The sequence below is a fragment of the Melanotaenia boesemani genome, chromosome 24, assembly GCF_017639745.1.
Source record: "Melanotaenia boesemani isolate fMelBoe1 chromosome 24, fMelBoe1.pri, whole genome shotgun sequence".
Classification (NCBI taxonomy): domain Eukaryota; kingdom Metazoa; phylum Chordata; class Actinopteri; order Atheriniformes; family Melanotaeniidae; genus Melanotaenia; species Melanotaenia boesemani.
The window spans coordinates 15159486-15185591 of record NC_055705.1 but is presented as its reverse complement, the minus strand read 5'-3'; the positions used below and the strand labels follow the sequence as shown (position 1 = coordinate 15185591).

The 26106-nt window shown below is 39.8% G+C and overlaps 1 protein-coding gene across 1 annotated transcript in view; it reads left to right on the top strand.

Annotated features, from left to right (window-relative positions):
• The window catches only part of ptgfrnb (prostaglandin F2 receptor inhibitor b), a 67051-nt gene that overhangs the window by 23542 nt on the left and 17403 nt on the right, over positions 1 to 26106 (top strand). The window contains exons 6-11 of the mRNA XM_041978921.1: positions 6087 to 6233; positions 6334 to 6494; positions 6679 to 6799; positions 7568 to 7787; positions 7875 to 8062; positions 14751 to 14858. Coding sequence (XP_041834855.1) covers positions 6087 to 6233; positions 6334 to 6494; positions 6679 to 6799; positions 7568 to 7787; positions 7875 to 8062; positions 14751 to 14858 — 945 coding nt within the window. The remainder of the gene's footprint in view (positions 1 to 6086; positions 6234 to 6333; positions 6495 to 6678; positions 6800 to 7567; positions 7788 to 7874; positions 8063 to 14750; positions 14859 to 26106) is intronic.

Here is a 26106-nt window from a genome sequence, read left to right as displayed (position 1 = left end):
CCAAGTTGACATGCAAGAGGCAGATGGTGCCAGTAGCCCTGTTTGCATGTAACTGTCAAGTGAATTTAAAGCAAACTTTCCTTATGTCACACAAGAAAGAATAATGCAAAGTAGGGATGATTCAAGCAGTTTGGAGTAAATAAGCTAGGCTGCAGAGTGCCAGTAAAGGCCGTATTATGTATGGTTTTATTAGCATTCAAAGAAATTCAAAGAAATGGGCAAATGTCATCTTGGTCAATGAAAATTATTTTACATTTGGCATGTGATTATTCTTGTCAGCTAGTGTTAGCCATGTTTTTTTTCCTCCAGAAGGAGAAGCTGTTTGTCATGTGTTTTTTCCACCTCACCTCACTCTACATAGTCATTCCTTCAAAACCATAAAAGTTTTTCTTTTTCATTATTTCTAAACTGTTAAAAGAAAGACATAGTAAGAAGTAATAAAGTACGAAGTAAAAGAAATATTGACAGAAAAATGACAGTATGCTACCTTTTGCTAAGCTACAGTTAGCAGCTAGCTAATTTGGGGCATTTTCCACTGACTAGCTAGAAATCTGTTCTCCAAGAGTATGAGAACAAAGTTGGAGCTTCAACAGAAACATCTTTTTAAAGTTTTTCAACATTACACCTGTAGAGTTTGGGATCATTGTTGGGTTTTGAGAGCTTATGCTACGGCTAAGGAGGCAATAGAAGCCGCGATATAGAGAAAAGCGGATAAAATTAACTTGAACTTCTTGGGAGGGCAGGGGTTGCCCCATAATACAATGGAAACTGACCAAATTTGTACTTGAAGATGCAAAAGATGGAGAGAGGGCTCCACCATATGCGTATTAAGTGTAGAGAATAAACGAGCTTTGCCAGAACAGACTTTGTTTTTCCTGAGGAAGCCATTTAAGATGCTTCCTGCAACTTTTAAGCAGTTTCCCCAACTCTGTGAAATTTAATGCCATTGAATAAAGGCAGTTTTTCATGGCCACAGGCTTTAAGAAGCTGCTATAAGAAGCTAAAGTTAGACAATTTAGTATCTTTGAGTTCAGCCAGAGAGCTCAGTTCAGTCATCTGCTGCAGTTTGTGGATAAAATGTTTAAATGATTTTCATTCTCATCTCTCATTTATTATTAGCTGTATTGTAAAATGTAATTTTCCTAATTAGATTTATGCAAGTTTCCTTATATAAGGAAATGTATAACCTCACATATCTCAGTGCGACTAAATGGCCTTGTTGTTTTAGGTGTGAACTGTGATTTTGAAAGTGCATGTGCTCAGTGAGTGTCTGCCCCTTACTGCCCCTATGTCCTTGGAGACACGCTGTGTGTTGACAGAAATGGGAACAGCTCGACCCGTTCATTCATATCTGCTGTTACTATCACACGCTCGCATAATGTGCACACACACGCCTGCACACTGCAATGAAACCAGTGCATAGCGCGCTCCTTTGGTAGTTTTGGCCAAGCTCACGTCTTATGATCCATGTAGCTGTTAATTCTGCTGTGGTTGAGTTTTAAACTCCCTGCACGGCGTTGGCAGCGTCACTGGTGAGCTTATAGGTTCCCACGGCCCTCGTCTTCATGCTGATAAGCGTCATGGCATGCAGCCCATCTGTAAATGAGCCGAAGCAGAAAATACAAAGTTAACATATTCCACGAAACTCTTAACACTAAAACAAAACTGTTGAGAGCTGCACTTCGTCTGTTAACCTAGCTAAACTGTATAGATAGAATATGAACACTGGGCACATATCAGGTTAAGTCATTATGACCTGAAGGGTAAAAAAGACACCACACAGCAACACCCAAATATCACAACCTCAGGGGACATAAGGATTTAAGTTTCTGTTTTACCATTAAAAAAAAAATTATGAAATGTACTCTGTAGTGGACGAGGGAGCCGGTACAGCTGAGCTAGCAACGAGGTGACATGAGAATATGTTGAAGATTTAGTTAGAAACCTTGCAGCAACATTCTGTACAACCTGAAGATTCTTTAGGCACAACGTTTCTGAACCGAGACCTGACAAACTGCAGCAACCCTGATCGTAGCATTGCAAGCTTGTACAGTAGCACTGGGCATGATGGCTGCATCTCTTTATCTGCCTCTCTTCTTGCCCCGATGCTCCATCACTCTGGAACAAATCTGGGCTGCTCCGACCACATGGCCTTACATTGCTCCAGAGTCCAATCTTTACACTCTTTTCCTGGCAAACATTAACATTTTAGGTCCTGTTTACACAATGATTCTACAATAGTGAAACAAAAAGTTTTTTTTTTTTTTTTTTTTTAAATTATAGATTTATGTTTACATGGTAACAGCGCTTTGGGTGGACATGTTGTGTAAACAGGGCCTCAGAGTAATTAGATGACCTGTGGGAGCCAGAAAAACATTATATGACTTTTATTTATTAATTTATGACTTTTAACAGAAAAATAAAAATGAAATCTGAAACCCACCACACATTGCAAAGTGAAGGTATCATCGTTAGACTGTAAACTACAGAGTGGATTCTCAACATGAACACAGGCAGTGTGATGAAAGCAGTTTGTTGTTTTATTGACACTGACCTATTTTTCCTCCCTCTGCCTCCCCGACAACATACTAATAGAGCTTTTTTGTCTTTGTTAAGCTGGTTTTTACACAGTTTTGTCTCTGCTAAAGTCCTCAGAGTGCAGAGTATCTGCGAGAGGTTGTTCAGTCTGCCGGTCAGACTCGCTGGGAGGATGTCACTAGAGGTCATCATGAACTCTTTCCTTCATGCTTACCAAAACATGCTAACAAATTAGTAGCTACTTTGTCTTTACTCTGTGTTTGTGAATTGAAATCATTTTGTGGCAAAATTTTATATGAAATTGTCATTTTGATTAAATCCATAACAATGTATAGTGATCAAACTCAGCATTTACATCCTTTTGTGTTGAGATAATACATAATGGGGCTTACCGCCTATTTATCAAACAGTTTTAGGAATCCTTATTTTAAAAAAAAAGGAAAAGAAGAATCGTATCTGTGTAAAATTTAGATGAAAACAATTTTGGAACCTGTGAGATCCAGTTTAATGTACATCATCGGAGCTCCTGGAGCAGTGATTGGTTGTGTTGCTCAGCTAAATAAGGCAGCCTCTTAAGACTGTGTGTGTGTGTGTGTGTGTGTTAGAGAGAGGGGCGCGTGGCTAATTGGCAGAGAAGCTTCACACATTCTCATTGATCAAAGTGTGTGTGTGTGCATGTGCTTCACAGCAGATGGTGACAGTGCATGAGTCAGTATGTGTGTGTGACGTCCAACTGACATCACTCAGGCCTTTGCCAAACACACACACTTGTATGTGCGTGTATTTATAGCATTTTGCTGTGTGTTTAGCGGCATGTACTGATGTGACAAAGCTGGTTTGTGTCAGGGATGGCTTGTGTGTGTGTGTGTGTTGTGTATTTCTCAGTGTGCATGTGTGTGTCCTGCTCATCGGCGTGTAAGGTTGCAATCTGGATGTCTGGCTGAGAGGACCTGCCTCATCACCTACACACACACACTATTAACACTGTGAAACACACCTCATCTCACACAATTAAGTGTCATTTCAGGCCTATTTCTGTCCTCTGGCTCAGTCATCAAACTGTTTCAGACTGAAACCATCATAAAATTTGCTTGGCGTTTGTCTGGATGTTGGTTAACAGAAACCTGGTACGAGTGATGAAAGTGAAACTACTCTGAGAAGGGAATCATTCCTCTGGAGGGGGAGTTGACCTTGGAGTACTGACGCCCTGCTTAAGCTAGTTTTAAATTTATCCAAGTTGACCATAGGGTTAATTAAGTACAGTCTATATGGTAAGCTTGGAAAGGAGGAAACACAAATTTAATGCATCAGTAAATAGGGTTAACATGTTAAATTAACCAGTTTAATCCCAAATTTCCCCTGCAAAGTAAGTAAATGCATTTCTGTCCTCAGCCTTTTCAAATAGGTTGTTAGTGGAAACGTTGGTTTTATACCCAGCAACAATTACATATAGCAACTTCATAGTCTAAAGTCTTCAGTTAGGCCTTTACACTCATATAAAAATGAGAATTACACTAACATAACTAGACATGGTTACCAGTGAGTTCAAAACTTTTTTAGAAACGCATAGCATGGCAGTGCACAGTGAAGGGAACCAACAATAACAGTGTGATTACTGTATTCTGCCCAGGTTTGACTTAATCTGCTTGAGTATAACTGGGTCTATTAAAATATGCATAGAGGCCCAAAACCTTGCTTGGTCATTTCACCAGTAAGGCTAAGTGAGAAGAAAAGGTCATCGTCCATGATAACTACCATCCAGATGTGAGCAGAACCCCATAAAAAGTCAGCATCTGATCCATGCTCAGATTGAGTGACGTCTCTTTGGTTTGCAGTGAATAAGCATTTGACTCCTGCAGATCAGGGCTGCAGTTATTAGGTTGTAATCTTCTTCATCCTCATCCTCCAGAGGTCATCTCTGCTTTACCATTCAACTGTATGTATTTTGCCTTAGTACTTTGAGTAGTTGCTTTCAATTGCACCTTGTGCAACCTATTTAATTTAACTCACTGCTTTTATTTCACATGTTAAGATATCAAGTTGTTTGGGTGTACTGAGATGGAAGAGGATGCAGTATGTAGAGAAAGAAAACTACAATGTTGTCTGGTTACAGTTGTATTATTACTGTGAAGTGCAAAAAAACCATCAACCTTTATTTCTTTTCCAAAAGTTAAATTATCATGTAATCTTTTAATGTGGTCTTGAGCTACGAAAGGTTTTTCAACGTTTTTCTTGTGGACATTGACTTTGCTTTCATGCATTTTTAGTCCACTTTATCATTTTCAGGGGAATGTTTTTTCTTTTTTAAAGCCACTTAACACTAACCTATGAATCATACAAGCGTAAGAAGCTTCCCGACTCCAGGGATGCACCAGTGTTGTCTACACCCGTCAGACAACTTGGCAAAGAACCAATTTTAAATTGTATCTTGAGGCATTTTGTTACCAGCGGCCACTTGCAAAGATGCAGAATTTGTTCCAGTTTCTTGAGTTACAGCTAAGAAAAATGCCAAAGATAACAGTTTGATATAAAATGGTGTTTTCCCAAAGAGGAATGAGCCAGAAACTTGACATATTTCAGCACAGTTCAGTCTGTCCTCGAATAATCTGTAGAAACTGGACAAGAGAAGGACAAAACTATCTACAGCAGTATCTGCAAATTGATGGACTAAAAGACCTGACACAGTACCTGAGAGATACACCTGGAAATTTATTTGATCTACTGTTCACTGAAGCCTCATCAGAGATGGCGTCTGTGGAAGGGCTGTCAAGAAGTCGTTCTTAAAGAAGGGGGAAAAAAGCATGAGGTGCCCCACAGGATACAAAAGCTGAACTGGACAACAGGTCTTATGGAGAGATGAATCCTCAGAATCAAGACCTCAGCCTTATTAAAGCAATGTTGAGTCATCTTGACAGAGAACAGAACAAAAAGCATCCAACATCCAAAGAAAAGCTCGGAAACATCCTGGACAATGATTGGTGAAGGCAAATTGATGACATGATACGAAGGCTTGTCTAAGAGGGTTCAAGCTGGGTTAAGAATTAAGCCGCTTAGACAAAGTCTTGACTGGAAACTATTTTTTTTTTTGTTTGTTTGTTTATTTTATAAACTGTATTATAATTTATGCTTGCACATGTTTTAATCTTTGCCTATTTCCTGTTTGGGGGGGGGTGATTTGACTTTTTTGCAGAGCATAAAATTGTGTGTCTGAGTGCACAGATCTGGAAAAAAGAGTAACTCAAACCTGACCACTATTATTGTGTTTTGGTCACAGATGCAGAAAATCTGTGACCTCGGATGAAAACAAAAGACTGTGGATAAGACTCAAATCCCTGTTTCTAATCAAGTTGTTTATATTGTATGAAAATATTGAGCTAAAATAAGACTGTGTGTCCTTTCTGTGCCTTCTTATCAAAACCTTAAAAAGCCATAATTCCTAAAGACAAAAACTTTGCAGAGATTTTACAGAAGCTACAGCCAAGCATAAACAACATTTAAAGCTTCATCTACATGATGCATTTGAGCTCATTTTTATAACTTGTCCACAGAGCCGAACTTCACGCTGAACCTCGAAGCCACCGTGATCCCCCAGATGACAGCTGAACCCACAGAGCTGTCGTGTCATGTGACCAACATCACCCAGTTGCCTCCAGGAGGCCGACTGGGTGTCAGCTGGGAGCACATCACACTTCCTGGTACTTCAGAATTCTTTTAAAAGCCTTTTTTTGACTACAAAACACAGCAAAACCAAACCTGTTGTACTCAGATTTTACTGTTTTCCCCAAATATCTGCAGGTATAGGAGACAATCCCCAGACCTCACATCCCATTGGCTCCTTGGACGGCAACGGCAACCTGCTGCCGGAGTCGATGTACGGAGACAGGCTGAAGAGCGGAGTGTTGTCTCTGAGCAGAGTCCAGCCCAACACATTCAAACTGCGATTCCTTCGCTCCCAGGTTCGATAACGGACACAAACACAGTGAAAGATGGAAATGTTTGGTTATTTTTGTGCTAGATATCAAAGATGTTAGGCCGAATTTGGGCTAAATGTGTAAAAACTGATGCAGGTAACAAACAGGAAATGAAATCGTGCTTTGATGGATGAAACAGGCGGGTAACTGAGTCTTTTTCTTGCTGCAGGAGGTTGACATGGGCCAGTATGTTTGCATTGTCTCTTCTTGGAGTGTTAACGGTCAGGGAGACATGGTGAAGACCTCTGAGCAAAAAAGCGCAGCACTGACTGTACGATGGGACACCAAACGTAAGGAAACTCCTTTTTATCTGCCTTCCAACTATCAGTGCTTCTTCTTTTCTTTGGGTTACTGCTTGACTGACAGTAATTGCTATTCCATTAAACGCAAACACATCTGTGTTTTCTACTTGTCTTTGCCTGTTACCGGTGGTTGTGAAGACAAGGAATGAATAATAACCAACACCAGCAAAAACAAATCTAGACTTTGCATCAACTTTTGGAAAAAAAAGCTAAAAAAAAAATCTGGAACCACAAACTATGGCCAACTATATATGTTTGGTGACTTTATTATACAGATTAAATATTGGGTGCATGCATGTGAAAGACCAACAAGTGAGTTTTCTTTCTGCACCGTTATAAAACCGCACTATTCCCGACTCTATGCATGGGATTTATGAAGACACTTAAGGTTATTGAGGTTCTTAATGAGGTATTTTTAGAAGAAATGGAGAAAATCCAAACAATAAAGTCCCATTAATGATTAATACACTGCCAGCCAGCCACAGTCGCCCTGCTGTTGAGTTGTAGAAACTGGCTCTGATGTGTAGATTTCATTTCCAGACAAAAGAGCACTTGTTGTCTTTGCTTTTTACCCACAATGCACTCACACATTTACTTCCTTTCTGTGTTAAACTTGATGACCTCATTTTACATTTTTGTGTGGGTGTGTGTGTGTTCTCGCCTTGACTCAAAAACGTGTCACTTCCTGTGGACGTCTCATGGGGGATTTCCTCCCTCAGGTGACCTGACTCATATTACAGCTGGTTGTATTTTCAGGTCCAGCTCTGAACGTTGTGGCAAAGCGTACCCGAGAAGCCTCTGTGGGCGGAGCTACATTTGAAATGACCTGCACCGTGGTCCCCGAGAACCTCGGCGAGGCCGGCTACTCCGTGCTCATCCAAACACAAGAGAGCATGGATAGCACCGTGAGAACCATCATGACTCTCAGCCCCGACTACGTGGTGCAGCACGGCGGAGCCACAGACCCCAACAGAAGGTACACGCCCAGTTTCACATACACATCAACACACATAACCCAACTCTACATCTTCACTTTAAATCTTTTCTCCACCTTTTCCTTCAGAGATGGTCTGGTTCTGACCAAGTCTGGTCCAGCTGAGTTCCGGTTTCGTCTGGCGGGCGTCCAGGTGTCCGACAGAGGTTACTACTGGTGTGACATCACTGCTTGGACAAAACAACAACCGGGACAGACGTGGACCAAAGCCACCAGCTCCAAGTCGAACAAAATCAGGATCGATTTTGAGGAAAACGGTGAGTCCACATGACAGATTTCAGTTCAGCGTTGTTGAGCGGAGTCTTCATCAGACACTAAATCTGAACATGCAACATGGAGGACAAATTCTGGCCATTTTAGCTTAAAAAAGGGATACTGCGTCTATTTCGTAAGATACTAGTCTAAATTTTCCTCCCAACAATCAGAATCTGAGTAAAAGGACTTAATACACTAAAAAAAAAACTAGATTATTTTTTTTTTTTATGTTTAACTATGTTTTTTTCTTTTAATTATTTGCCTTTTAACATGACTGTAACTTGGAGCTGCGGACTTGAAAGCATAATGGGACCATAGCTGGAAGCCTTACCCAGTCCCACTTCAAATCTGACTAAAACACAACAGAAAATAAGTATTGGACATGGTTTTTTTTTTCCACTGTAGGACCAGGTGTGCCATTAATGTGCCATTTAAAAATACTTGTCAAAACCAATGTAACCCCCCTCTTCAAACATTGTTTACCTCAGTTGTAATCATAGTTCAGGGTTTCCCTGATGGTGCATTTTGTCTAAAGTCTAATTTACAATATTTTTACAGTGTAAAGAGAAAGGAGACAAAGAATCTTAGAGCTATAAACTACTTTGTTCAGAAGCTGTTTACACACGAGCTTGGTTGTCCAACAATAAACCCGCACATTGTTGTTTTTAGAATTTCATTGGCTATTTAATACGATATTATCCAGCCAAGTTCGCTGCAGTATAGTTCGAGGTGCATCAGCTGTTTGTTGGCTAGTGTCCCACTACAGACAGGGTGAAGAGTCATCTGTTGGGGCAACTCGTGTCAATAAAAAGTTCAGCGGTCAGAGCTGTTTTGTTGTCAGTGTGTGGCTAAAAAATGCAGGCAAGCTAAAGTTAAATCAGGGCTTTTATAAAAAATATATGTTTCTGATGTACATTTTCAACATCTGCAGCAGTGAACAATGTGTTTTTACGCACATAAGACTTGTGGAATAACTATTAACTGGACCCTTGCTGATGTAGCAGGGTAATTTGTGGGTTTTGTCTCTTCTTGGATAAAGTGAGGTTTAATGGGTAAGTTGCATATTTTTGTGTTTGCTGCTGGTGTTTACTCAGTCTGCAGTTATGATAATACTGATTATACTGAGGCATGTAGATAGGGGGTGTTAAGAAAACCTCAGCTTAGTCGCGACTTAATAGAGGCTTTAAACCCTTAATGTCCTGAGTGGAGCTGCTCATGAAAGAAGTGGCAACTTCCAGCTATGCTCCTCGTAGTTTTCAGACTTCAAGTTCTGCTTCTTTCATGTTTCTTTTTTAAAGTCTCCTTTACCCTCTAATGTAACTTTTGTGGCGTTCCAGTATTTGTTTTGTAAAAAAAAACTCGTCTCTTTTAATAAAATGAAACGGAATCCTTAATGTTGAGGAAATATTTTCTAACATTGTGGTGATGTTAATCAATATTTTAAAGACATTTTCCAGCCTTTTATTTTCATATTCACTTTCATAACACTGATCAAATACTAGTAAATGAATAAATGTTAAGAGTCTGCAATTATCCTGGAAATCTTGAAGTAACTGCCTATTAATAGAAACATGTTTTGTACATTTCCAGACTCATAATAACAACACATCCTCCACCCACTCAGTGTTAATAATAAGCAATGTGATGTCCCTTTGTGCAAAAATAAGGATGCACACACATACACACCTTAAGCCAGTAGACGCCAACTACAGCCACTGGCCTAGATAACTTTCTTTGATCTGACTGGGAAGTGGGAGACAGGAGAGGAGGAAGAGGATGGAGGCTGTGAGGAGGAAGAGGGAGAAAGGGACATGGTGGAGTGGACTGAAGAGGAACATGGGAAGGAGAGGGAGGAATGGTAATGATGCTGGGGGGGATAAATGCATGAAGGAGTTATCAAAGATGGAATAATTGAGAGCAGCAAAATGAGAAAAGGTGGAGGGTAATAAGAAGTGATGCACAGAGGAAATATTAAGAGGTAAGGAAAAAGAATTAGATAACCTGTATTAAAGGTAAAATGTATTAGAGGTATTATTTGCAAATACATTTTTAATTTGAGCTCAGCTTGTTGATATAAATGAGAAGTCATTACAGAAGACAGACACTCAGAATGTTTTTTTTTTTTTTTCCCATGTACTCCTCTTTAGACTTTCCTTTGTGTAGCTGTATGCGAGAATGCACACGTCTGAATTAGTCACACTGGATAGTAAATGGATTTTACTCTGTCAGCTCAGAATGTCTATCAGTAAGAGCCTGAACAGAAATCTTTCAGTTTATACAAGGAAGCTGAGGACACAAGGTTGTTTATGACCATAGGTTCACTTTTCCGTCCACACATGCTTTCTTGCTAAAGAAGAATGAAACATTTAGTTCAGTTAGCCTAGCTTAGCATAAAGAATACAACAGGGCTTGACATTCAGGCCTAATATTCCAGTGCCAAGTTGTCCTTAGTAGCTCTTTTTTGTTTGTTTGTCTGTTTGTGAAAAAATCCAGAGTTTCTCACAAGTGTTTGATGTTTGGTTTCTAGATGCTGGTGAAATATTGAAGGCTTTAGGGAATGATAGTGTTAGCTAACACGCCACGACGTGGGCTCTCAGCTCTGTTTACAAAACCCTTCTTACAGGATTTTTCCCGTTTGTGCTTTGGACCACTTCAATCTTAATTTTTTAGTTTTAAATACTTCCTCCTTAACTTTTGCTACAGTCTAGTGACTAATTGAACATCTTCTTCTGCCTATTGGAGATTGTTGAACAACAAACTGACGCATTTAAGCCATGGATAATTTTTGAGGTCCTGTAGCCTACAGGTAGAAAAGCGAAGGTTTCTTGCGACCCTCTATTTGGTGCTCGAGGCCCCAGCATGGACTGCAGCACCATGATTAAGAATCGCTGTTCTACGTGTAAGAAAACAGCTGATCTAGCTCTAAAAACATGAAAATGATCACTTGCTCTTAACTAAAGTATGGCTAGAAGGGCACTCATTAATTTAGCGATTTTAAAGGAAATAATCTGTCAATAATGTAATTCATTAGAAGAAGTAGTTGACAAAACTTCAAGTCTTGGGGGGGGAATAAACTGAGGTGAAAATCCCCAATCGAAATTAGAGAGGAAACTTTAGGAATTACTTTAATATCTAGGACACATATGTCAAACTGGTCCAGCAAAGGGCCGTGTGGCTGCAGGTTTTTGTTCCAACCAAGCAGCAGCACACCAGATTTGACTGATTCAATCAACTGATCTCAGTCTTCAGACAGCTGATTGGTCAAACTGTGTGCTCTTGGCTGGCTGGAACAAAAACCTGCAGCCACACGGCCCTTTGCTGGACCAGTTTGACATGCCTGATCTAGGAAAATCTGACATTTTCAGTCAGTCGCCAAGACCATGGATATTTGTGTCGCAGATTTCTTGCTTTCAGCGCTTTTGCACCTCTATTGGTTGCACATCTTTGTTAGAAGACAGAATGCCATATTTTGAATTATCTAAGAGGTATAAAGGAGGCGAAATGCTTTAAGACTGTAATGGAAAAGTGATGGTGCATAAAGAAGGAAAGATGACAACAAAGGAGGGAAAAACCTAGATAAATTGAGTACTATCTTATGCTTTTCTCTGGGGAAGGCAAGAGCCCTTGAGCATCGCATTGCCTCTTTCTATTACTCACCGTTTTGTCCTCCTCCGTCTTCTCTGCCATCCTTTCACTCTCACACCCCACTGTCTCCATCCTCCTCCCTCCATTTCTCTCTGGGACATCTTCAAAATGAAGCCCCTCGGCCAATCAGCCAGCTGTAAAGATCTGCACTGCTGCTTTTCCTTTTCTTTTTCTCCGCTAGCTTAAATGTGTGTGGAATCTTTCAAGTGTTCAAGTGTGTGTGCCTAAGTCGAATATTTTTGAGTTGACCCCACGAAGAGCAGCCTCCCCGCTTACACACAAACACACCCACACAAATGGCGTGAAAGCTTCAAGCTGAGCAGTTTTCAAGAGCCCCTTATACTTGCCTTAGGGGACGGAAGCTCTGAGCACTCAGTCGACTGTGTGTGTGTGTGTGTGTGTGTGTGTGGACAGCATCTTCACTCTGGCAAGTATCCCAATCTTCCAGCTGTATCTTGAATGTTTCAGACGTGTTGTGGTACCTCTACTTGTGTAAGGATCTTCTGTGAGGACATATGTGGAAATGCAAAGTCTCACCAGCACATTTCCTATAAATAATTCAGTGTTTAAGTGATTTTGCAGCAGGCTAACGATATAAATATGAAGTGGTCACAGGAAAAACATGTCAACTTCAGACGAGATCAAAACCAATACGGATGTGTACAAGATGTTGTCTTTATGGACATTTCCCTGGACTTTTTCCAGAGTTGTTCCCTGGATTTTTTTAAGGTGACTTTACGATGTGGCTCTAACTTTTTAATTTTAGTGGCATCCCTGAAGGTTATTCTAATTCTGATCTCCAACTTTAAAGACACTTTTACCCCTACAAGTCTTCGATTAATCAGAAGATCTTATCAAGACCCTCTAAGTGGGGAGAAAAACTGTCAGAACTTCTTACATGTGATGATGGATGGCTTGAGTCTCCACACACTTGATGCCAAGACTGCTGCCACTCTTGAGCAGTTTTATCACACTTTTTGAATCGACGCAATCTCATGAATTATACATTAGAGTCCTTTCAGTCACAAATGAACGACTTGGACTTGACCAGTTTGCTGGTCCACGGAGAGCAGTTGGTTCATCTGCTCATCCTTCTGTCCGCCAATCCATCTGGCTGCAGCGCCTGAGTCCGGGGCAAATTATTATGAGACTGCTTGACATGTTAAAGGGTCCCAGTGACTCCTAACCCAACATTTGCTCTGATGCCACATTTCTGTTTTTTCAAAATCTGGAACACAAGAAGTCTGAAGGACTATGGAAACATGGAAAAAAAAAAATTTAGAAAAGGTGTAAATAATAAAAAAGACTGCAATGCACTAAACAGAAATCTGCTGCAGCAGAGTTTTTAAATTTCATTGTTGAAGACAGATGATTATCTATCCATTCATTTGCAGAAAGGTCTGGACCTGGCCCCAGCTGCTATCAGGCAAAAGACAATGTACATCCTGGACAGGTCCATAGGAGTTACCAGTTTCCTATTTAAATTATCTTCTTACATTTGGAATTCATCCAAAATACTGAAGTTTAAGCATCTTTGTGCAAGACTATGAAGGGTCTGTCTGAAATGCTGAACCCGCCTGCAGGATATTTATTTGAGTCTATTTTTTCTCTATCTGATCAGATCACTCATATTTTTGGAATGATATCTTTGCTTTTGTAAGATTTATTATTTATAGTTGTATTTTTGCAATGTTACTTCTCCCCATGTCTAAAACAAATAAAAAAAAAAACTACATTCTGTTTTTTTTTTTTTTTTTTTTTAACATGGTAAAAGGGTATTTAAAAGTATTTTCTTTAAAAACGGGTCATTCGTGCCCCTTAAGTGTAGATGAATTAATGGGATTTCTAAAAACTTCCACGAGGTGTTTATGTGTAACACATGGAGAACAAATCACACTGCAGTTTTCCATTTTTCTCTCTGCATCAAAGGAGAGCAGCAAGCAATACCAATGTACACAGCTCCAAAAATAGAAAGCCAATTTGTATTTGAAGTTTTATTATTGGGTGGTGGGGGGGCTGCAAATATATTAATAGATGAAAAAGACTGGATTTCATTTTTGTCTGTAAACGCTTGTTTCTCCTTGTACCTATTTTATTTCAACTGTTGCCTTTCTCATCTTATGTGGCTCTTATTGTTTCCAGATTGTGTTTTCTTTTAATTAGAAATGTAAAAAATAAACTGGGGGGGTACAGTTAGAAAGAAGGTTTAGGTTGCATTGTTACAGCTGCTTTAATCTTTGGCTGTTAACGAATAGTGCCAGATGAGATGTGAACCCCCATTTGCTGAGTTAAAGTCCGTCAGGTGGGAGATCAAATCCTGCCTTCGTAGGTGGGATGTGAGGGATCTTCACTCAGGAGAAAGAGGTTTGTGTCTTAAGAGAAAGAAACTTGACAGAAGTACAGAAAAATATGATTCACAAGCTTACTGCCAATGTTATTTTTCCTGTGGCTCTCTCCAGTTTTTACATGTCTTGAAGTGAGTCTTGCCTGCAATTTTCTTTCATTTCTCCCATTAGAACTGAATATTTAATATGAGCACAAGGCGTGTAAATGAAGTCTTTTTTTTTTCTGAGATTACTTTTGAACACCAGTATAAAAAGAAAAGAGCCTGACCGGGGTTTTAAAGCTTTACTCAACAATAAAAAGTGTGTAGCTTCCTCCTAAATCCATCATAAACTGAGTGTTTAAGATTTAACATTTATACCATTTATTAGTCAACTGATAAATCTTTATAAGTGCAGCCGTGGCTACAAATCAATAAGGGGAGAGTAACATCGATTTCAGCTTCCATCTTTTTATCAAGAGTACTGCTGCTCCCCATGTGTTGATTTCTAAATATCTAATCCCCTGCAACTTAAAGCAGTGTTTACTCTGAAATCTACTGTGTGTCCTCGGGGACGTGAATGCTGAATTACAGTATATGTTGGTTTAAAAGTATTCTCTGATTAAATGAATCTCTTTGATCTCAGTTTAGTTCCTCTGAAGCATGTTGTCTGATGATTTTGACTAAAGCTCATTCCAGTTGGTGTGCTGGTTTTTTTTCAGGCCCATCCTTCAACATCGCCATCCACTCTGACATCAGCAGTGTTTATCCGTGGGAAACGGCCAAAATGGAGTGTTCGCTCAGCGTGTCTGGATCCTCACCAAAGACGGGTACAGCACACACACCTCACAAGTTTCTTCAAGTGCACTCATAAGTCACTGTCTCGGTTTCAGCCTTTTTTTTTTTTAGTCAAGAAATGCTGCTCTCATGCTCATTTGTATCAAACACACACACACAATAAAAATCTCCATTGTGCTGTAGATGATCAAAACAAAAATGTCCTACAAGGCCAATCTGGCTAACCATGACTTAAAAAACAAAACAAAACAAACAAAAAAAAAACAAAGATTCAGTCACAAAATCAAGTAAAACGCAAGTAAATGTTTGAGGCTTAAACTGAAAGAGCCCACCAAACAATTAGCAGAAGGGGTGTGGGAGTACCTGGAAAAACATGGATCATTTATAAGGGGAATTTAACAGTAACCGTCAGCATTCTGAGGGTAAAGTCACTTAAAAATTTCCATAAACGAAGCTACGACGTTCAGCTCATTTGCAAAGATGAGAAAGATTTGACACGGTTATCGCCAGGAAAACTATTTTAGTGACTAATAATTTGGTTATTATGTAATATCTTAGCAAGGACAGCTTTCTGTCCATTTTCTTGTCTATACAATGTCCATAACATCAGGCTGTCACCACATGTCACATCTTGTTATATTCTAGTCTGAGCTGCCAGGACTAAGGGCATGTAGTTTATGGGGCCTTCTTAACTCCAGTGTATTAAAGCATGACAAAATCACCTTCATATTGAAACATATTTAGTCACTGTCAGTCTCTATGCGGGATATAACGGTTAGTGCTTTGTTGTTAACATAGAGCTGGAAGAAAAAAATTAGCAAGCACTCATTATGTTTATCAGCTGGCTCCATTAAGCATGGATGTACACCCATGGGTCACCTTCGCTGGTACCTGGTTGGACCCCCTTTTACTTTCAGAACTGACAAACAACCAACTGCCATGCTACATTCAAAGTCTTAAATCTCCTTTCTTCCTCATTGTGAAGCAAAGTTTGAAAGTCTACACGTCTTCATACCTAAATGCACGAGTTGCTGCCATGTGATTGGCCAATTAGCTATTTGTGTTAATTGGACAGGTGAACCTAATAAAGGCCCGGTAAGCATATATCAAATCTTTTAACTCCATGGCTGCTTGCAGGAGTCGTGCAACCTTGAGGAGGTCGTACTAGTTATATTAAGAGTGGCTCAAAGGACGAGAGTGATGTAAAATGTGTCACTCTATTTAGAGAGCGCAAATTAACTTTAATTCAGTTACAAAAAGCAAACCCACAGAACAGGACAAGCCTGCACCACTTCTTCCTCCTTTGGTAACTACACGACATGTCATCCATCTGTTTGTCTCCTTGCCTCACCCTCCCTCTTCTGCCTCCCTGCAAACATCAATTCATCTCCCCCTCCTCTTCCTCCTGACTCCATACTCTGACTTAAACACATCACATGACGTCATGCATAACTCACCGCCACCCCCTGCCCATCTGTCACTACTGCTCTCTGTCTGCTGTTCTCTGCGTCCCATTGATCATGTGTTTTCTGTATTGTATCTTTATAAAATCGCACCCAGACGTGCATTAGGTTATTTGGGAATATAGCAAACAGAGCAGAAAGCCACTTCTCTCTTATGTTTGTACATGTGCACCTGTGCCCTCCTGGAGTAAATGAATAGATGGTACTTTTCACTCACATATAAACACATTTGCTCCCTTGCAGCAGGGGTAGCTGCAGGGAGTGGTCGGTGGGTGGTTGTACTGTAGGCTGACAGCTGCACCATCAAAAAGAAAGGGAAAAAATGCATGTTAGGCTGTCCAGTTGCAAGTTTACGTTGACCTTAATCTGTGTGAAACATGCAGCATTGACTTGACTTTTTTGGGAGAGTAAATACTTTTTTACACCTCTAATGTCGCATCCCTCAGGCTTTAGGTTTGAGGTCTACACCTGTGAGTTAAATGAACGTATAGTTATAATACACCCAATGCAACAAGACATTGTTCTTCACACTTCCTTTGGTTAAATAAGGAAGTAGATTCCAAGAAAGTGGCTGGCGGTGTAGCACGTGTCAGCAGTACACGTTCAGCTGTGGCAAGGGGCCACTTTAGGAAACTGGTATCACGTATCACGCATCAGCAAAGGTGTGGTGTTTATGTTCGTTAAGCTTGGACAGCAGCCCAATTTGTGTTTCCTCAGGCGTTCTTACATTCACGCAAACAGCCACAATTCTTTTTGCTGGGTAAAGGAAGCACATTACAGGCTGATAGTTAATTTCCGTTGAGTAATAGCAACTGTCTCACTGTGCTTCAGCATTGTGTAAGTGGGATCAAAGATCTTTTGATGAGTTACTGTCTTGCTTTGGTAACGTATTGTCATGAAAAGGTTGAGCAACACTAAATGTGTGTGTGTGTGTGTGTGTGAGACCGAGTTCACAACATTCCTCAAAGATGGCTGGAAACAGCTCTCCTGTCAGAGCTTGCCTTTACCATGAGCCATGCTGAAACAAACTCAAAGTATCCCTCATTATTCCTCACTGCTCAGACAGTGATCATAATTATTCTGGTGCTGATTCAGCCCTTTGTTATAAAAGCTAAAAGCAAGTTGCAGGCAAATAACTCCCCAGCCACTTCATTAGGTACGCCCTTTCATTTGCTTGTTAACACAAACGGCGAGTCAGCCAATCACAGGGCAGCAGCTCTGCATTTTGGCCTCTAGAAATGGTCAAGGTGACTTTCTGAAGATCAAACTGAGCTTCATAATAAGGAAGAAAGGGGATTTAAATGACTTTGCTGGTGCTGGATGACTGATATTTCAGAAAATGCTGATCTACTGGGATGTTCTTGAACAGCCATCTTTAGACTTTACAGAGAATGGGTTGAAAATAAAATAATATTCATTAATAAAAGTGCCTTGTTGATGTCAGAATTCTGAACACACAACACGTAAACCGTGAAGAAGGTGAGCTACAGCAGCAGAAGACCACACCGGGTGCCTCCTATCAGCTAAGAACAGGAAACAGAGGCCACAATTCACACACACTCACCAACACTGGAGAAACGTTGCTGGTCTGAGTCTTGATTTCAGCTTCAACATTCAGATGTTGGGGTCAGAATTTGATGGCAACGTGAAAGCATGGATCCATCCTGCCTGGATCAAGAGTTTAGACTTCTGGTGGTGTGATGATCATCCCTGTATGACCTTAGTGGCTACTGCCAGCAGGATAAAGCACCATGTCACAAAGCTCAGATCATTTCCATTTGCTTTCTTGAACATGCCTCCACAGTCACCAGATCTCACCCCAACAGAGCAGCTTTGGGATTCAAATCTGTGATGCTATCATGTCAATATAAAACAAAGTCTCTGAGGAATGTGTTCAAGACTTTGTTGAATCTACCACCAAGAATTAAGATTGTTCTAAAGGAAAAAAGCTTTCCAACCTGGTACCAGCGAGGTGTACCTAATAAAGTGGCTGGTGATTGTCTGTTACTCAGTCTTTTTAGTTTTTACAATGATTATAAATAAGAGAACTGTGGTGCAGTGATGTTATCTGTAAAAATGACAGAAACTTTGTGTCTGTGACTTCATAAGTTATTCCAATCCTGCATGTGGAAAATATTCCAAAGTGTGTTGATTTCACAATATTGCGCTCCACCTGTAAAGTGTTCTGCACATGCTCAGTACACACAGCCAGAACCATCCACAACAGAATTGGCTTTTTGGAGAAAAGGAGCTTTGTGCACATCCTTTAGTGATGCCGTTTACGTCACAAGGAACCCACTTGGCTCTAATGCAAGTGATAACACCCCTGTAAGGCTTTATAGTCTTTAACTTGTTAATTTGTGCTTAGCAATTCCTCACACTGATACCCCCCACACAGCAGCTGTACTTCTCTTAAATCTTCTATTGTGTGGGTGCCTGAAAGAAGCTCAGGAATTGGCTTTAAACCATGTTCAGATTTAACTTGTAGTCATCGCTTTCATGGCCTTCCATCTGGAGAAAGTGTCCACAAGACACTCGTGACAGCAGAATTAAATATGGAAGGTTGTGTCAAAACGAATTTACTTTCATTTCGAGCAACTTCTGTGGTATGCAATAAGTATTTTTGGTCAGTTAAGCCATTTATAAGGAGAATATCTTGTAGATTATTGGTGGTGCTAATAGAAAAGCATGTATCTGAGTTGCTGCGTTGACCTCGAGTAGTTTTGCTTTATACATGCTGCTGCACGCGGGCTTGCAGCATTCATTACCAAGAGGAATGAAGGCATGTTATTGCAGCCATGGAAGCCTGTCAGGCTCTGCACAACTGAAATCTGTTGTGGGAAGATGACATCACCATTAGATATTTTTCTCTCTGTTTTGTTGCACTGCCACCGACACTGTGACAGTCTCACAAAATATCACCTTTTTTCTTTTTTTTTTCTTTTTTTTTTCTCCACTCTGAAATTCCTTTGTTATAGTATCTCCCTCCTGGGAAAATTACAGCTTTGCTCCTGACGGATTCTTAAACACAAACTCATACCGTCTCCTCTTAGTCTCCTTTCAAAGATGGCAGCAGATGTAGAGAAGAAGAGAAAAATAGATTGTTAGCTACAATTTATGAAGCATTGACCAGGATTTTTGTCTTGATTTGGTGAAAATGTTCTTGGGGCTTAAAGTTTTATTGGTAATGTCAATAACAAGTAGTGGAATAAAAGCCCTCATTTTGGCACAGATTTCTTGGCTATTAAAGGTACAGCGTGTAAGAATTACTGACATCTAGTAGTAAAGATTGGCACAGAAATGACTTCAAATGCTAAGCACAGTTGTGAATGGATGGTGGCCATCAGTGGTCAAAATTCTTCCAGACTAAACATGTTTTCATGTGAGTGGCTTCAGCGTCTTCAGGTGCAGTGATGATGTCACTACAGGTAGCCATTTCAAAGTTATGTACATGTGTACTGTCTTCTTCTGTGGTTTTTTTAAGGTGTTTCTTATCCCAAACGGTGTTCAGAGACATTGTAGATAATTATGGTGGCAGAAATAAGGCACCTTCCATATATGTGGACGCCCCAATGGCTCATTCTAAGAATAAAAACAAGTTATTTTAGTAAAGTAATTACATACCAATAGAGTTTTTATATTGTATTAAATTTTTGACCAAGCCATTGACCTTTTTAATTTTGTTAAAAGCTGCACCTTTAAATACGGCTGTAAACTGCACATTTGTTTCATTTGAGCAATACAAAAAAAGAGATGCCAACAAGGATTCAGTACAGATAATTACAGCCAGAAATATATAGGCATCACTCAGGTTTTAGAGGTTTTATTCTTATCTCTGAGGAAATAAAATAAATGTAAGGAAACATGTTTCCTTTGTGAGGAAATAAATATTTGGATCTCATTTCCAGAGGTATGCCGATAAATTAGCATTTATAGATGGATGCTTATTTCTGTATTAAAACTGTTGTTTTGAGTGTGCAGAGTAAAAAAAGATGTTTTGTTTGACTTGTCTTACTTTAACGTACCTGTCAAAGAAATTTGTGCTTTGTACATATTTTTTTGTTTATTCTTTTTCTTAATGAGTTAAAAAAAAGACGTTCGACTTCATTTAGTTTTGTTCCTGACATGAATTCTGTAAGTAACTGACTGGGTGATGTTGCTGTATTTTTCTTTAAATAATGTGATTCAGTTGAATGTGGTGATGATTTATTCAGCATTAATTCACAACAAATGTAATCTCAAGGGAAAGTAAACAAGTTTAGTAGAAGTTCAATTAATTCAGCCATATTTATTATAATCCACTTGAGTCTGGTTGAAGATTTATATTAATGACTGGAATCTTTATTTACCTGAACTGCAGAAGGTAGCCGGTTCTTTCAGAGACATGCGTTTTTATTTCTAATGCCCTGTTTTTTATATATTAGCAGTCGGATTTTAATCCAGCTCTTTTTGGTGTGTTTCAGATTTAAACCTTGAGCTTCTTTAATAACTAATTACAGCGTAGTGGCCAATGGTGGATTATGATTGTTGTAATAAACGTTTAATTCTTGATTCATACATGATCACCTTTATTTCATTTTTTGAAATACAGATTATCCCCTCCTTTCCTAGTATATATATTTTCCCCAAGCAAGCTATTTGGTCACAGTGAACTCTCGCTATTCTGCTTTTTTCTGCTTTTATTAAAAATATAACAAAGTAAAAAATCTTGCTTACTTGGAGTTGCATCTCATTCCAAAAGTACTTCTTTCTAAAGACTGTTTTGTTTGAGATGAGAAACCCCAGGATGGTTAATAAATGACAGTTGCTATGGGAGGTAACACACTGAATATTTTTAGATTTTGAAAAGAAGGGGGCTTTTTATCACAAGCACAGATGAAACAGGTGAACTTGAATCATCTGCAAAATATTGCAATGTGATAGTTAAACCGATACATCCTCCTCTCGTCTTTTGGCTCCTCTACTTCTCTTTTTGTCTTCCGTCTCTCCCCATCCTCACCAAATTACCCAGCTGTCTTTGCAGGGCCGGCAGGCAGTCGTTAATTAGCCAATCTCACGCTCCGTTAGCCGGCCGGGGAGACAGAACGAGGTAGAGAAAGAATAGACAGCGAGCTGGAGAGAGAGCAGAGAAGGTCGGAGTGAATGGTTTGGGGGGGGAGGAAGGGAGCTAAACAGAGTGTAAAAGCGAGTGAAAAGAGGAGGCAGTAAAGTGGGGGAGCAAGAGTGGCTCGAAAACCGCGCAGTTCCCTAACGAGAGATGACGAAAGGACAGAAGTGAATTCAAAGTGGTGAGGGAATGGGAAGAGTTGTTGAGCAGAGAGGGAGGAAGATGGGGGTGAAGTGGTGAGAACGGGTGACAGAAAATGACTCTCACTATATTAACTGTTTGTGCTGGGCCAATAAGAGCTGGACATGCAAAACCCTACCTGATAAAACCCAAGAGCTGCAAGTTCATGTTATGTTTTATGGCTTTAATGTTGGACTTATTGTTTCCTTTGGCGAACTCTTGGAAGTCAGTTTAGAAGAACTGATGCTTAGTTTGGAGTCTTGGAATTTTCTGTTTAAATAGATGATTCGGATATAAACGGCCACTCGTACTCCACATCTTTCTGAAAATCAAATATTCAACATCTTCTGTGTCCAGTGTACACAATTACAGATTTTCTTGGTACGATTATTGTTCAAGAAATCATGATACATCAATTATCACGATTATAATGTCTCAACTAACTTGTATAACAACAAAGTAACTAAGTATTTTAATTCCAGCTAATTCTCCTCTTGTGTAAAGAATAAATCCTACATATTAACTCTGGGTTTCTGTCATATGAAAAAGGCTACAGGACCTCTACCTGGATGTAGGACGCTTCTTTCTGTAAACCATGTTATAAAAATTCTTTTGAATATTTCTTTACAACCTGAGTAGAGAACTTAGAAACACATGAAAAACATCCAGTTAGCTTTCGCTTCCAGCTGCTGTTTGTTTGGGACATAAGTAAAACTACATTTGTAAAATAAATAAGACCATATATCTGAAATTAAATGCTGTTTCTTCTACGGACTAGGACTATTGCACACTGACGACTGAAAGCTACAGACCTCATGCCAGGTCGATTATGTTTGAACAGTGAAACTAGTATCCGTCACAAAAGAGGTATTTAGTTTTTTTCTTCTGTGTATGATGTAACATCCATGTCACGTTACGCTTTAAGACCAAGATGAGTTGTGCACAGTTACAAAATAGCATATATGCAATAACATTTCATGAAGTTAGATAACCATTAGCATCATTTAACCAAACAAGTTTTTTTATCTGTATGTTAGACGTGGACAAAAATGTCGGTACCCTTCGGTTAATGAAAGAAAAACCCACAATGGTCACAGAAATAACTTGAATCTGGCAAAAGTAATAAATAAAAATTCAAAAATGATGGTACCCCTAGAAAAGACTGAAAATAATGTGACCAAAATGAGACAAAAATGAAACTTTTTGCCAAGGCACATCAGCTCTACGTTTACAGACGGAAAAATGAAGCATATCAAGAAAAGAACACCGTCCCTACTGTAAAACATGGAGGAGGCTCAGTTATGTTCTGGGGCTGCTTTGCTGCATCTGGCACAGGGTGTCTTGAATCTGTGCAGGTACAATGAAATCTCAAGACTATCGAGGGATTCTAGAGAGAAATGTGCTGGCCAGTGTCAGAAAGCTTGGTCTCAGTCGCAGGTCATGGGTCTTGCAACAGGACAATGACCCAAAACACACAACTAAAAACACCCAAGAATGGCTAAGAGGAAAACATTGGACTATTCTAAAGTGGTCTTCTATGAGCCCTGACCTAAATCCTATTGAGCATCTTTGGAAGGAGCTGAAACATGCTGCCTGGAAAAGGCTCCCCTCAAACCTGAGACAACTAGAGCAGTTTGCTTATGAGGAGTGGGCCAAAATACCTGCTGAGACGTGCAGAAGACAGTCACAGGAATCGTTTGATTGCAGTGATTGCCTCAAAAGGTTGTGCAACAAAATATTAGGTTTTGTCCAAGCCTGTTTCATGAGTTTATTTTTTTTTTTTAAATAATTCTGTTGAGTCATGGTTGAAAAGCAATGTCTGACTTTGGTTAAATTGGTGGTGATAACCACTAAACTATATGCCAATTTGATGCCAAACTAATAAGAAATCACCAGATGAGACATCCTTATCACTAACTGTGGACCACTGTCTAACGTTGTCAGTTCAGCGATCCGTCTGGTGCAACACACTGAATGTCTGCTGGCCTTCATCTTTAGGTCACGTACAACCCGAGAAAGGAACAAAGAAAAAAAGAATAGGCTGCGATTAATAGCCGCACAGACCACTGCTATGTAATGTGCTGCCTCCTTTGTACGTCTCTTTCTAAGGCCTGGTACACATAACGATTTTTTTAATCTTATGAGAATTTTTATCGGTTCGATAATCTAATTACAGAACAACACACACGTAATGATGGTGTCCCGCAACTCATCTACAATCTAGTCCTCCGATCCAGACAAACGTCGGAACGTAAAAGAAGAATTATAGCAACAACCGGCAAAAAACGAAGAAGAAGAAACATGGCAACAGCCAGACAACACAACACACAGCATGGAAGAGGATATACAGGACGAGGGAATGATGGTGGTCTTGGGACTAATGTTACCAGAAAAAGCCAGAAATTAAAAAAATTACAGACTGGAGATGGCATGAACACAGACTTTATTTACTTCCTTGTTCCCCAGCCAGCTCGCTGTCTGATTGGCTACATTGCATATCACGTCACCATCCACGCAGTCAGAAAGCATGAGTCATCACAGAAATTGGCTCTGAAATATTGAACATGTTCAGTATTCCTGATTGTCGGCTACGACCAGTTTCGGAGTGGATTATTGGAACAAATCGGCTCGTAACCACAGACCAAATGATGATTGGACAGGAAATCTCACGATGATCTGCGTTTGCCATCCGAGGTCAGGAAGAAACAAAATCGGAACCAAAAAAAGCCCAAATATCTTTGTGTGTACCAGGCTTAAGGCTGCCCTATCATGATCTCCCCCACTGTTGCCATGTTTGCTTTTGTCTGAACTGACATGGGAACTTGGAAGTGAACTCTACTCTGCCCTCTAGTGGATGCATTGCCATGTCAATATAAAGGACACATGGCATACAAGAACTGAATTCTGCTGATCAATTTGGTTCTGCTGCTCCTAAAACTTGTATTTTACAAATTCTGTGCTCGATTCAACAACATATATATAATATAGTTTCTTATAAACAATACATTTCCGATTATCAAGCTGAGATCACCATGTGATCTCACATCTTTTTTTCATCTGGAATTTGGGACTCCAGCCACACAGTTGCATATCCACACACACATCCAGCACAATCCAGTTCTGGTTCCCTAATGATCTTTTATAAAAAAGAAACATTTAGGCATACAGTTTAAAAAAAAAAAAAAGTTTTAAAAATACAACAAAATGATTGCAGTCTGGAGGCTGTGCTAGCAGCATACTTTAATACAGCTGGAACCAAAGCAGCAAAAGACTAAAAGTTGTGATGCTGAAGCAAACGGACCATCATCGTATGTTATCTTGACTCAAAAGTTTTGCTATACATGATTCCTTTCCAGGTGTTCTTGTAGAAATGAGTCTTGACTGTAAATGCCAAACATCATCTTGATGAGGATGTTTAAGCTGTGAAGCAAATTGCTCCAGCCAAACTCAGGATAGAGAGAGCGAGATGGGTAGATGAAGGGTATAAAAGCAGGAAACAGAGTGCAAAGAGAGGATTGGACAGTGTGACAATAAAAATTGGAGGTGCAGAGCAGTTAGCAGTTGAAGTGCCATCATTTTCACTCCATTAGCTCATCCAGTTAAACAGAAGTGGGAGCAGAGATGCAGCTTTGAGGGAGTCCTTGTAAATGGTAGGTTTCAGTTGCATCAGAGTAGAAAGACTAGTTATCAAGAGAAGTGAAGACAAACTGTCATGGCAGCAGGCAGAGGTTTCAGTCCTCTCTTGTTCAGGCTTTCTATGGTGATCAGTGGGGGCTGTCTACAATAGAAAGTGGCTAAATCTAGATTAGATTAAAGTCAGAATCTTGAGCTGGCTGGATCAGGCATTATTCATATTCGTTCCAGGTCTGTGTGTGACTGTGTGTAATCCCGATGTCTCACCACAGCAAAATGAAAAAGATCTTAAAATAAGAATAAATTTACTTCCATCAGAGTATCATGAACATCAGTTCCAAGCTAGAGAGGCAAAAGAGCAAAAGTCAAATCTGTGTGTTTACCAGCTCAATGGTAAACACAGATTTGTAGAAACTTTCCAACATAAATGGTATTGGGGGGGGGGCATGGCTCAGCAAGGTAGAGCGGTCATGTCGAGGTGTCCCAGAGTAAACCCCAAATTGCTCCTGATGGGTCGTGGTTGAGCGCCTTGCATGGCAGCTTCCACCATCAGTGTGTGAATGTGTGTGTGAATGTGATGTATGATGTAAAGTGCTTTGGGTATCATTCCAGGTACAGTAAAGCGCTATATAAATATAAATTGTCTTACATACCATTTGTATGTAAGACAAAAGGAGTTAAGCTTGTTGGAATTTAATGCTATTAAGTCAGTATTTGGTACGTGCAGCTTTACTCTTCAACATAGTCTGAACCCTCCTAGATGAGCTTTTCTGTACTTCCTGCTTCTTAGAGAACATTTTTAGCCTTCTCCTGTGTTGAGATGATCCCACACTGCTTCAGTAATGTTGAGGTCTCTGCTCTTTGGAGGTTTCATCTATCAGACCTGTTGGCACTGAT